This window comes from Babylonia areolata, chromosome 18, assembly GCF_041734735.1.
Source record: "Babylonia areolata isolate BAREFJ2019XMU chromosome 18, ASM4173473v1, whole genome shotgun sequence".
In the NCBI taxonomy this organism is placed as follows: domain Eukaryota; kingdom Metazoa; phylum Mollusca; class Gastropoda; order Neogastropoda; family Buccinidae; genus Babylonia; species Babylonia areolata.
In genome coordinates this window covers 16,211,795-16,225,423 of record NC_134893.1, presented here as the reverse complement: position 1 = coordinate 16,225,423, position 13,629 = coordinate 16,211,795, and the positions used below count along the sequence as shown (strand labels likewise).

Here is a 13,629-nt window from a genome sequence, read left to right as displayed (position 1 = left end):
GACAAAAGAGCATCAACAAGCTTAAAGCTTATACTGTGCTCACAACGTTGCACTTCAATTTTATCATGACAGCTGATGAACCATATTATGAATTGTATCAAATAACATTCATAAACAGTAAGTAATGAAATAAAACAAATAAACAAACAGTACATAATATAGTAAAATAATGGTAATATCAATATTAACATGAGATAAAATTTATTATCACCAGAGTAATTGGCCTGATAGAAGAAAAACACGAAGAGAACCAAGCCCTGACGGTGTTTCTCCAGACTGATAATTCAAATCAATATAACCCTGATAGTTTAGATCAGTATGGTTGCTCTTACGCGCAAACAGAATTATGTTCAGTTTAATGCATGGTTCTGTAATTATTTACCCATTTGCCAGTTAAATTTTTATTTATTTAATTAATTATTTTTTAAGCATGAAATTCCTCTTCGTGTCCCCGTTAAATGTTTGTGAGCAACTTTCCTGAAAGAGTGAAGCTCTGTTTTGTGTTCAATATGATGGAAAGCCGTGTAATAGTATTGGCATTTCCGAAAAGAGCAAGCCAAATGTAGATTTTTTTAAATTTTTTATTATTATTTTTTTTTAGTACAAGATAAGTTAAACTGTATCTGTAAAACTACGAGGAAACAACGAAAATTTTGTTTATATAATTTGCAAAGTATTCCAACATGAAAGAAATTTAGTTAGTTCACAATAGTTTGCTTGAAAATCTGACGACAGTTAATAACTAATTGGGATACTCTATATTGTTTTCGTTTGAATGTGGTTTTAATGAAGACTTGTCAGTTGTATGTATATCTATATATAAGCACGATCGCACAACCACACAACGACTGGAAGGAACAAAGTAAATGGAAAACAGAAAAGAAATACAATATTTACAGAATTTCTGATATGGCGAACCAATTTTCGGGACTGAGAATATTGATCAAACATGATAATCTCAGTTAGGAAAGCTCAGTTTATGATGATAATGGGGAATTCCCTCATCTCCAGCTTTTTAATAATCATTGTCACCTATGAAGTGACCGAACTGACTGAATCAGGAGCCGCAGCTTGAGCGAGGCTGGAGCAGGCCACACCACACAGATGAGTCGTGAATCACTGTCAATCTCTAATGTACGTAAAATGGTAGTCAGAGGGTGAGGGAGATGGAAGAAGGAATGTGGTATTTCAAAAAGTAACTCCTCCACATACTCTGCACTCGTGAACCCATCCTGTGAACCAGATATTTTTTCCAGGGGGGATGGAGGGGGGGGGGGGAGGGGGAGGGGGGTAAGACAGAGTAGGGGCAAGAGTGTGTGTCCTTGTGGAGGGGGTGGTCTACACCAAAATCGTACGAACAGCTACGAATAAAACAGTGCAATTCAGTGTCTGCGCACGTTCAGACGTTGTTTTTTTTTTCTTCGTTTTTTCCCCCCCATTTCTTATGTTTTTTACGTATTGAAAAGGCCAGGATACCAGCAATGCATCCATGCGTGTATGTGTGTTTCAGACACGGTGCGGCAGCAGCATTTCCACTACAACGTGACCCGCCTCCAGCCGCAGGATTCCGAGGAAGAGCGCATGCTGGAGGCGGAGTTCCATATCTTCAAGATGAAGCCCCGCCCCACGCGCAGTGCCCAGGCCCCTCCCCCTCACCACCTGCAGGTACATATTCTTTTTTTTTTGTTGTTGTTGAAATTCTATATTCATACCTTTTTTTTAAGTTTTAACTTCACTCTGTTATACTTTATTGCGATTCTTTTCAGATTTAAGTATACATACTGTTTGAATAATTTACATAAAATGCACATATTTCCGAAGCAGCTCAGCTTGCTTCTTGGGGGGTGGGTTTGGGGGTTGGGGGGGGGGGGATAATGTGATAGTGATAAATGTTGGGTTAATGTGCTAAAGCAAAGTAAAGCAAACTCAACTCATCTAATACCGGTGATCAAAATTAACTAAAACTACTACACTAAACAAAGACAAACTGGACGACTAACGACCCAGACCATTGTGCCGGCCAGGTCAATGTTGAGGAGGGAGGGAGCGGTGGGGGTGGGGAGAAATCGCCACAAAAAGAGATTCTACATCCCATCTCTCCCTTTTCCTCCCCTCTCCTTCCATATGTGGATCTCTATGTGATCCTCAACATCAAGCGCTGCTGGCTCCATACCACGGTGGTGGCCAGTCCTGTTGTATTGTATTTTGTATTCAGTCCACCCGAACCAAGCCAAGCACCCGAAGGTCTATCATAAGGCTGGAGCTGAGAGAAGGCACGGACCATTTAGCGTGTAATGGGGTGGAACATCACCCCAAACAACACCCTGACGTTGACATTGAAACCCCAGCCCCAGTGACAATGGCCAGGTGACAAATTGATTGTCAGGGGGGAGGCGTGGGGGTGGGGGGGTGGGTGGGTGTTGAAACGACCCTCAGCGACTATCTTTACGACTGTACACCACTGTGTAGGGGCTGAAGGGTTTCATGCTAATCATCTGGGTGTATACTGGGGCCGGGCAGAGTTGATAGAGAACGCCGGAGAAGCACTTTTTTTTGAGAGGGTGGTTATCGGACATCCAATTGAGACAACGTCCCTCCACTTCATAATGTCTGGTCTGATCTGTAGAGACATCACTTCGTAAAGTCTGCTCTGATCTGTTGAGACAACGTCCCTCCACTTGATAAAGTCTGGTCTGATCTGTAGAGACATCACTTCATTAAGTCTGGTCTGGTCTGTAGAGACAACGTCCCATCACTTCATTAAGTCCGGTCTGGTCTGTTGAGACAGCGCCCCATCACCTCATTAAGTCTGGTCTGGTCTGTTGAGACAACGTCCCATCACTTCATTAAGTCTGGTCTGGTCTGTTGAGACAACGTCCCATCACTTGATAAAGTCTGGTCTGATCTGTAGAGTCAACGTCCCATCACTTGATAAAGTCTGGTCTGATCTGTAGAGTCAACGTCCCATCACTTGATTGTCTGGTCTGATCTGTAGAGACATCACTTAAACAAGTTTGGTCTGATCTGTAGAGACAACGTCCCATCATTTCATAAAGTCTGGTCTGATCGAGAAGTTCAATGATTCGTCTCCAAAACGGCTGCACAAGAGGGGTCGTTTAGTAAGTCGAGGAGGGGTGGGGTGGTGTGAAGTTGGGGTGGGTAGCGTATGGAGGATTTGTACTGGGTCGAGATGGATATGGGAGAATGATACAGGTTAAAAAGAAAAGGGGGTAGGTTATGAAAATGGGAAGATACACATAAGATAGGGAAAGAGAGAGAAAGATAGGGATAGATAAACGAGATAAAGCATAAACAAATGGATAATGATAGTGGTAATGATAATTTAGTTCATGAAAATAATAATAAATGAAATGTTAATGATACAGAATTTAAAAAGAAAGAAAAGGAAATGATGATATTACTACAAACTACAAAAGCGACGAAAAAGATTTTTTTTTTTTTAAAGAGGGAGGGAGAGGGGAGTTAAGTGAGCTGGTATAGGAAGTAAACATGAAAATAAGATACAAATGGAAATGGGCACAGTATGTAAGAGATTATATATATATATATATATATATATATATATATATATATATATATGTGTGTGTGTGTGTGTGTGTGTGTGTGTGTGTGTGTGTGTGTGTGTAGTGCATGATGTAGCGGTTGTAGTAGATGAACAGTAACGGCGAATATGAAAAACAACACTTAAGCCAATGCTTTTATCACTGCACACCCACCCACCCGAAAGATGATTGTTACATCCTCTCTGTGACTGTATCCCTGTAAGTCTCTTTCTTCATCTTTCAAATCCATACCACTTCCCTTGCTCTTTTCTAATTATTTCATTTTTAAACTAAAAGAGTTATTTGCTTGTTTTAATTTGTTTTCATTGTTCTGTTACAATCATTCAGTGAAACAAATTGTGGTGAAAATGATCCAGACTGTGAGAAAAATCCGCTCAATCGACTTCATTACGTCTATTAATCAACCAACGCCTGGTAAAATTTAATTGTCAGCATTAAAGCACGAGGAACAATGCAATCAAAAGCACGCATAATCATACATTTAAGGTTTGTGCAGAATATTCCTTTTTCATATAGAAATACATTATCATTTCATTAAAGAGGTAAATGATTACATGGTAAATAAATGTGCTAATCATTTAAATGATAACAAACTGACTGACTAACTGAATGAATGAATAGACATAATATGACGAACTTCTTCCGAGTGTTTGGTAAACAAAATGAAGGTGATGAAATCTTGTGTATATTTTTTTGTGCTTTTTTTTTTTTAGGCAACAGTGTTTATCATTTATATACATGTGAGCAAAACGATTGATAAATGATACATGTGGTTATTTGTATGTATGTAACTAATTAGACAAGGAAGAAGTGCGATCGCAAGAAAGGCACATAATTCCTACATTTTCAGCAGTAATTATGTGCCTTTGTTTTATGAAGACAAACCATATCCCTTATTTCCTTATTGATATTCCTCTTTTCTTCCCCTCATTTATTTTCCCAAGCATTGATCATAAATTCCTTTTATATGCCCAGAGACTGGTTTGCTAATGTGTAGACTCTGTATGTGTTAGCTCGATCGAATGCTGTTGTGTTTATTTTCAAGCGATCGGCAAGCTAAACATGCTTATAAATACACTTGCGCGCATATTTTAGTGTGTCTATGTGTGTATGTGTGCATAAGAGATAATCGGCCTTTGATATTGCATCTTGTATGTGTGTATGCGTTTGTGTAAGCGCGCACGTGCGCGTGTGTGGGAACAGCTTTGAACTCTTTCGACCTCTGTCAGCCCAGCACCATATCAATCATCAGAATCAGATTCACCTTACTGTATCAGTAAGAGAAATTAAGGGCCTTTCAAAAGAAGTTGGACAGGCTTGATTAGTCGTGTGACGAAAAAAAAGACAAGAAAAAAAGATAATGAATATGTCAGGCCGCAGAAGACATTACGGAAATGTGTGTGGAGGGACTGTCATCCACGCGTGATACAATATAAAAATCACCAAAACACTGGTAAGGTCATTAATGTTTTGCAGTCCCCACAAGTGGCGCTTAACTCCAGCCACGAATATGGGACCTAGTTGATCTCCCCTACCCCACCCCCAAACCCCCCAACCCCTTTCTCAACATGTTGGGTTTGTCTACCTTGTGCCAGATTTTCGCTACCAATGTTCGGCGGAAGCAAGAACGCATACAGCCGTTTCACGGATGGCTGGGCCTCCTGAAAACCTGTTTAATGCACTCACCGTCAACTCTATTAAGCTGTCAACTCGTAAGAAAGACGAATGGTCGGCGATCAACTCGAAAACAGCAGTAGATCCAAGGCACGACGACACTTTTTTTTATTTATTATTTTTTTAAAGTCTTTTGTATGGTTAGTTTTTTCAAAACTGAGATTGTATTTCTCGCCTTTAGAGGAAACAGGCAAAGAGGGGAAAGATAACGTATCAGATGACACACACGTCGCTGATAGAGGGGCGGGGTTGGGAGGGGCTTGTGGAGGCTTAGATGTGAATAAGAAATAGAAGGAAATAAATCAGGTAAATGGAGAACTTTGGAGGGAGTGGGTATCGTGGAGTTTCTGTATCCCTTTTTCTGTTCTCCTTTGAAAACTAGTTGTTTTTTTTTTGGTTTTGTTCTTTTCTCGATTATATCCTACTTGAACAGAGAACACACGCACGCAGACAGTTAAGACCTGACACCGAAGTGAACAGAAAATCAAGCAGTGCTGGCGTGCGGGCCGAACAGCCTTTATAATGCTCGCTTAAAAAAAAGTCTTATTAATTCATTCATTTATTTTTATTTTATTTATTTATTTATTTATTTTTGTTTTTGTGTGTGTTTTTTTCACTTGTTCCCGAAAAAGGGTTGACAAATACCTTCCGTTGTCAATGAATTCAAAGGTAGACAATCAAATCGCATTTTCCCGTTTTCGTAAAGAGTTGTATCTCTTTGTGGTTTCAAATCTGTTTTCATCCAACCTTTCTTGCTTTTCGATTTCTATGAAACTTCTGAATGGTTTTCTGTTTAAGCGTTGCTTGCTTGTTTTTTGTTCTGCTTCCGCAGGCAGTGCCTTAATCGTCCCTTCGTTTTGATCCATAAAACACACATGGCTTTTTATATGACTGTTTTGGGGCAGCCTTACTCAGATTTCAAAGGCACTGAGTCATCTGTTACTCACGGTCACTGCCTCCACACGAGGCGCAACACACACAGAGAAAGCCAAGAGAGGTAATTCTGTTGTTTATGTTCAGAGTGAGTGTTGCTGCGACAAGTCACCATTTTACCTCCAGAAAGACGGGAGGCGCTGGCAATTTTCTAATTCGCTCACGAACACAAACAAAAATGCCCTTTCCTTTTGCGCATTAAATAAGCTCCCCTTGAAGAAAAAAAAAAATCCAGTCACCAGTAAATAAAATGAATAAATAGATAAATAAGTAAAATAAAAATTAAAAAACGAAAAGAAAGAAAGAAAAAAAAAGAAGACGATGGAGTGAGAGGTAATCGAAAGATCGTGGGATAATGAAGAGCAGTTGATTTTTGATTTGATTAGTGTGACAACCAACAGGACAGTGAACGGACAGGAACTGCAATCAAGTCTTCCATCATTGTAAAAAGATTTACAGATCTACAATGATTTTGAAAAGTGATGGGAAGAAAATGTTTGGAGAATAGAGTATACTGTGGAAAAGAGGATCTGAACCTCTCGAAGACAGCAAATGTGGGACAAGGATGCCTTTTATGGGTTGAAAAAACAAGCTGCTAAAGTCCAGTCTTCTGATCACACACACTCACACACCACACACACACACAGAGAGAATCAAAGCTTTTATTTTATATATGATAGTCAGTCGTGTCGGACTATGACCATCAGAACAGCAGAGGAGGCAACTGCTGTTCCGACTATTTGGGCTAGAATTTGATTATAGTGGAGAGTGTCTTGCCCAAGTACATCCCCACTCTCTCGGCCAAGAGGGTTTTAGGACAGTCGGCGTTGGGATGGTTCCCAAAGGCCAACTAGCCCACAAGGCTGCAGCACTAAGAGCCAGTGCAATTTTGCCTCCTAGTTTGAGAGTCATAGTCCTTCACAAAAGACTAAGCTGTAAATAGTTTCCTATTGACTGGAGAAACCATTGATAATACAGCTCTCACTTTGCTGTTGGCCCAAATGTAAACTTATGTCAATCTGTGATATAAGCCGAGTGTTGGGCAGTCAAAGCTAATAGAAGTCAGACAGACTTTGTTGTTCAGTTTAGTTGAGATAAAATGAGGAGGGCGCAGAGAAGAGAATATTAAAAGTTGATAAAAACTTTATAAGTAGAGGTTACAAGGTAAGGTTCGTCTGTGTCATGTTCCAGACTGCAGGGCTTTGTCCAGTCTTGAATGAATGGTATTTCTTAAAGCTTACGTTGTTTTTTCCCCGCCGTTATTGCTGTGTACAATGAATAGACCTGGATTTCCTTCCTGTGGTGTCTCTTGGTTTATTTTTCGATATCCCTTCGTAAACTGAGCTATTTGATGGGTAGAGTACAGACTGATGTGTGTATATCTTTTAAGAGTATCAGTATCTGTCCATTTTTTTGTGGGTTATTTCTGCATTGGAGCGAAACTTTTGTACGCTTGAAAAATTCGTCTGATGCGGTCATACATATTTATGATTTCAGTAAGCCGGACCTCACGAAGAATACTATTGAGAACAGAAAGAAAAAGGACGACGAAATATATAGTTAAACAGAAATATGACATTAGTTAATAATCATTTACTAAGTAATCGGTTTTTGCAACTAATTGTGGGGGGTCCAGAAGGATGCAAGGGATGTCAATATGCATCAATAGTGTGTGTCTTATTTATTGTCTTGAAAATATGTATCTATGCTTACAGTCCAGCTGACCTTAGTAGGACATGGAATAATAATCAACACACACACACACACACACACACACAAAAGGGGGGTGGGGTGGTGGGGGGAAGGGGACGGGAGAGGTTGATCGAGACTGACAGTATGATCAGTGTAGTGTATTGTCTTTTCGTTTATTTAACTATATTGATCAGTATGGTTATCACCATCGTCACCATCATCTTCTTGTTCTTCTTGTATTTACTCTGTAGTACTTTATTGTACTGCACTGCGTTGTGATGTGTTATATTGTATCTACAAACATGTATGTATATATATATATATATATATATATATATTGTGTTATTATTGACAAAAATACCAGTGGGAATCTTCTGTTGTAGTGCAGTAATTTATCAGGTTTGCACCAATTCAACTTCAAAGAAAACGAGAATTGATCACTGCAGTAACGGTTCCGGGGTGTGTGAAGTTAAGATGCACTGTTTACGGGTTATATGGTATTTGTCCCCCTCTCCCCCCCCTCCCCTCTCTCTCTCTTTAGCTGTCTCACCGTTCGTTTGTTGTCTATCGTACATATCGAGTGTATTTGTATTGTATTGTCCAGCTGCTGTTTCATTCATACATATCTGTAGATGTTTAAAAAAAAAAAAAAAAAAAAAAAAAAAAAAGAAAAGATACATACAAGGGGTTTGCCAAATTGATAAATCATCGGTGTCCTGTTGTCTGCCTTTCTGTCTATCCCTCACAGTCTTTCTTTCTGTGTTTCTCTATTTCTTTTCTACGTTGTCTTTGACTGTCTGTCTGCCTGCATGTCTTTCTGCATCTGTCTCTGTTTCTGGGTGTACTTTCTGGCGAGTAGAAACTTTTGTTAATCTCTCTCTCTCTCTCTCTCTCTCCACCAGTGTGCCTATGTCCTGCTGTCTCCGAAACATTCTCTCTCTCTCTCTCTCTCTCTCTCTCTCTCTCACACACACACACACACAGAAACCATGTGTTAAACCTCTCTGAATATCTTCAAATTGAATAGACGTCTTTGTTTGGGTTTATTTTCTCCCCCCCCCCTTCCCCCGACCCCCCACCCCCCACTCCCCCGATCGCTCACACTGCGCGAACACCTGCACACGGATTGAGGCGCGGAGGTTGATTAGGGGATTCATGCCGTCCGTAACTAAGTCCAGGTGCAAGGCTTTGGTACTCAGCGTAAAGGGGCAATTCCGGTAACTTTGTGACAACAAGACTGTTTTACGTGAAACCGCGTGTAAGTTGGAGAGAGGGAGGGAGGCGTGGAGAGAGGGAGGGGGTAAAAACACCGTCAATGAATAGTTGAGATGAGACGCCAGCACTCAAGTACACGCACGAACGTTCTATAATGGATAACATTAAAAACAAACAAAAAAACAAACAAACAAAAAAAGTTCTTTGACACCACTGTTGTTCCCGACAAAGTAACTCGCCCATTTATCGTCATAAGCTGTCAGAGAAGTTTGTAATTGACTTGAACCGTTTTGTCCAAATGACGCGCGGTTCCAAAGGAAATTGAGTGGAAAGATGCTGCCCCTCCCCCTCCATCCGCTTCCCCTTCCCTTGTACACACACACACACACACACACACACACACACACACACACACATACATGCGAGCATGCATACACGTATACACAGCGCACGCACACACATCCAATGTTAACGTAAGTCAGTTTTGTGTCATTTTCTGTGTAAATATGATTTAGATAGGAAAGTGCGATGTGGTGTGGTGTGGTGTGTGGTGTGTGTGTGTGTGTGTGTGTGTGTGTGTGTGTGTGTGTGTGTGTGTGATTACACGTGCGCGCACGTTCGCCCTTTTCCCCATGAGCTGTCAAAGAAAATCGATTTCTTTGCTTTTGGGGAAGAAAGGATATGTAATGTTGTATACTTTACGTAACTTGATCGTTTCTTTTCAGCTGAAGGTTTACCAGGTGCTGGACAAGAACAAGATGGACTCACCCGAAGGACTGCGGCTGTTGGATGCCCAGAGAGTCAGCACGCACAAGCATGGCTGGATCACATTCAAGGTCGCCAAGGCTGTGGAGAGTTGGCGATTACGGCCTGAGGAAAATCACGGTTAGTCTTGTCAGTCTGAGTGTCTTTTGTGGGGGGTTTTCCTTCCCCTATCTCTCACTTTACATTTGCCCTTTTATAGTGTCTTTTGTGGTTTTTCACTTTCGCTTTCTCACTGTGTATTGCCCTTTGTTTTTGTGACATGGTGTTTTGTCAGGACAAAAAAGCAATGGGAACTGAAAGAACGCGCAGTTGACAGAAGTATTTTGATAAGACTGTCTTATTGACGAAGCCATACATGTTGACTGCCATTTCCCTCATGTCCCTCTTCCATGGCATACGAGTTCTCCCCCTCCCCCTCCTCTCCCCCCCCCCCTCCCTCTTTGCGAGACTCTCTCACTTCTTCCAACCGTCATACTTCTGACTTCATCTCCTCCTCCTCTTCCTTCTCCATCTTCTCTTCCTCCTCCCCCCCTCTTTCTTCTCCTTGTCCTTCTCCTTTTCCTCCTTCGCTTCTTCTTCCACCTCGTGGAATCACTGGTTGTTGTGGTTCTGTCTGCAGGATTACTTGTGGTGGCCAAGGCTCTCAAGGGACAGACGTACAGCGGGAGCTACCTTCGCTTCGCCCAGCGCAACCACCACCACGACAGCAAGCAGCCCATCCTGGTGGTCTTCTCCGATGACGCCACCGCGGCCAAGCAGCCCACGTTCGTTTCTCCCGAGGATCAGGGTGAGGAGCTGGAGGAATTTTTGTTTAAAGTCCCATCACACACACTGGAGGTTGCAGGAGGAATTTTGTGTTCCATGTCCCGTCACACACACTGGGAATTACAGGAGGAATTTTGTGTTCCATGTCCCATCACACACACTGGGAATTGCAGGAGGAATTTTGTGTTTAATATCCCGTCACACACATTGGGAATTGCAGGAGGAATTTTTTTCATGTTCCATCACACACACTGGGAATTGCAGGAGGAATTTTGTGTTCCATGTCCCATCACACACACTGGGAATTGTTGGAGGATTTTTTTTTCATGTTCCATCACACACACTGGGAATTACAGGAGGAATTTTGTGTTTAATATCCCGTCACACACATTGGGAATTGCAGGAGGAATTTTTTTCATGTTCCATCACACACACTGGAAATTGCAGGAGGAATTTTGTGTTCAATATCCTGTCACACACATTGGGAATTGCAGGAGGAATTTTTTTTCATGTTCCATCACACACACTGGGAATTACAGGAGGAATTTTGTGTTCCATGTCCCATCACACACACTGGGAATTGCAGGAGGAATTTTTTCATGTCCCATCACACACACTGGGAACTGCAGGAAAAAAAAATTGTTCCATGTCCCATGACACACACACCGGGCATTGTTAGGTTAAAGGTCCCTCAACCATTTCCCGCAATCGGGGCAGTGAATTATATATTTTCGCAGTGGCTAAGGATCGGCATGGGAAGGTGGAGCGTAATCATCTCCTTCTGTCCTTTTAAACTTTCTCAACTGATGTCAGTTACCACCCACCCGTTCACACCTGGGTGGAGTGAAGAAAATCGGGGCAAAGTAGCTTTCCCAATGACACAGCACCATGCCGAACTGGATCCTCCAAGGCCGATCACCGGTGAACTCTGGATCAGAACTCCGATGCTGTACCGATCCTGGTACTGCGCCTCCGCTAATTATATTCAGAGTATTGATTCTAACACTTGACTGTTACCATTTGAAACAGATGAATAGAAAAGTAGGAGACGGGCGCAATAGCCGAGTGGTTTAAAGCGTTGGACTGTCAATCTGAGGGTCCCGGGTTCGAATCACGGTGACGGCGCCTGGTGGGTAAAGGGTGGAGATTCTTACGATCTCCCAGGTCAACATATGTGCAGACCTGCTAGTGCCTGAACCCCCTTCGTGTGTATATGCAAGCAGAAGATCAAATACGCACGTTAAAGATCTTGTAAACCATGTCAACGTTCGGTGGGTTATGGAAACAAGAACATACCCAGCATGCACACTCCCGAAAACGGAGTATGGCTGCCTACATGGCGGGGTAAAAACGGTCATACACGTAAAAGCCTACTCGTGTGCATACGAGTGAACGCAGAAGAAGAAGAAGAAGAAGAAAAGTAGGAGAGGAATGGATGGGGAGTTGTATGACGAGCTAGGGGTGCTTGATTCATGGTGGGAGACGTGGATAATTATTGCTGTTTTTGCTGCTGTCGTTATTGTTGTTTCTTGGTTTGAGAATGATCAAGACTGTAATAACAAAGAGGACAGGTAGGGAAAACTGTAAGTAAGAAGCGAAGGTGTTGAGTGTGCAGCGCCAGTGCTATAGCTTCGACCCAAACATTGTGTCATTTCATAAGGGTTTATTTTCTTTCAACACAACAGAAGCAATGAATTGGGTCTGTTTTTTATTTATTTATTTATTTTTTTACAGACTACAAAGATATCCTAGCGGAGTTGAACGAGGACCAGCAAATACAAGCAGCAGCAGCAGCAGCAGCTACAGAACGGAAACAGACACAGCAGCAGAAGGACCCACCAAGGACCAGACCGGAAGCGGAACTTACTACCAGCGCCCCCTCGGGGTTTCAAAGAAACATGGTCTTCCAGCAGGCCGTCTTCATGCTCAACGAGCACGCGCGCGCCCAGTCCGCCCAGCCCACCTCCAGACCCGCCGAGAGACGCGGGAGGAGCAAGAGACAGGCCAGCACCAGCAGCAAACGGAAGCGGCAGTCCGGACGTCGGAAGCGAACGTACAACGTGGGGAGTTACCGCTACCGCCGGACCTGCGCCAAGCACAAGATGTACGTGGACTTTGACGAGATCGGGTGGTCCGGGTGGATCATCTCCCCGAAGGGCTACGACGCCTACCACTGCTCCGGGGAGTGCCCCTTCCCCCTGGGCCAGAGCCAGAAGCCCACCAACCACGCCACCGTGCAGAGCATCGTGCACGCGCTGCGCGTGGGCAACAAGAACCTGGGCACGCCCTGCTGCGTGCCCAACAAGCTCTTCTCCATCTCCTTGCTCTACTTCGACGACGACGAGAACGTGATCCTCAAACAGTACGACGACATGGTTGCTGCCAGCTGTGGCTGCCACTGAGAGCTTTGACTTTCTGAGACACGATGTCACGTTGTCCTCGGTGTGAAAAGTCGCACACCGCTGACAGTTTTCAGGAGGCAGGTTGACTGGGATGTTTCGCGTCGTACTCCTCCTTATCCATGAATCCATGATCATCTTCTTTTTCCTTTTTTTGGGGGGGGGGGGGGGGGGTATGGGGGGGGGGGTTCACAACCAGCATCAGAATAACCGTGGTGCGTCCGGCAAGAGAGTATAAAGTTGTCATGTTCTGATGCTGTAAGGTGTTGGCAGACAAACAGTTAAAGGCGGACTGGTTATTTTAAAGGAACAGCAAGAAAAGGCTCAGCCCAAATAAACAGTTAGGTACGGATCAAAACCCGAACAAACGAACTGTTCCACACGTGGCATTCCAATGCAAACGACATCGGTATCGATGGCCTGTGCAAATGAACTGACTCGATGTGAAGATAGATGCTTTGGCCCGAGCAAAGCGAACAGTTGCCAAAGAGGTCAGCGTTGTGCTGCTTGCATCGGATGTGTCCTGTACCGAGCTGCCCGTGCAGACCTGCTGGACATGTTTATGTCTGTGACTGTGACTGTGCCCCAAACGTTCATTCATA

The 13,629-nt window shown here is 43.0% G+C and overlaps 1 protein-coding gene across 2 annotated transcripts in view; it reads left to right on the top strand.

The window, feature by feature from the left end:
• The window catches only part of LOC143291862 (bone morphogenetic protein 2-like), a 31,420-nt gene extending 18,239 nt beyond the window's left edge, over positions 1 to 13,181 (top strand). Inside the window, exons 3-6 of one of the 2 annotated variants that reach the window (XM_076601980.1) lie at positions 1,511 to 1,665; positions 9,824 to 9,983; positions 10,483 to 10,650; positions 12,363 to 13,181. In XM_076601980.1, the coding sequence (XP_076458095.1) occupies positions 1,511 to 1,665; positions 9,824 to 9,983; positions 10,483 to 10,650; positions 12,363 to 13,030 (1,151 nt within the window). In that variant the 3' untranslated portion in view covers positions 13,031 to 13,181. The remainder of the gene's footprint in view (positions 1 to 1,510; positions 1,666 to 9,823; positions 9,984 to 10,482; positions 10,651 to 12,362) is intronic. The other variant, XM_076601979.1, reaches the window with a different exon arrangement.
• The last annotated feature ends 448 nt before the right edge of the window (positions 13,182 to 13,629 follow it).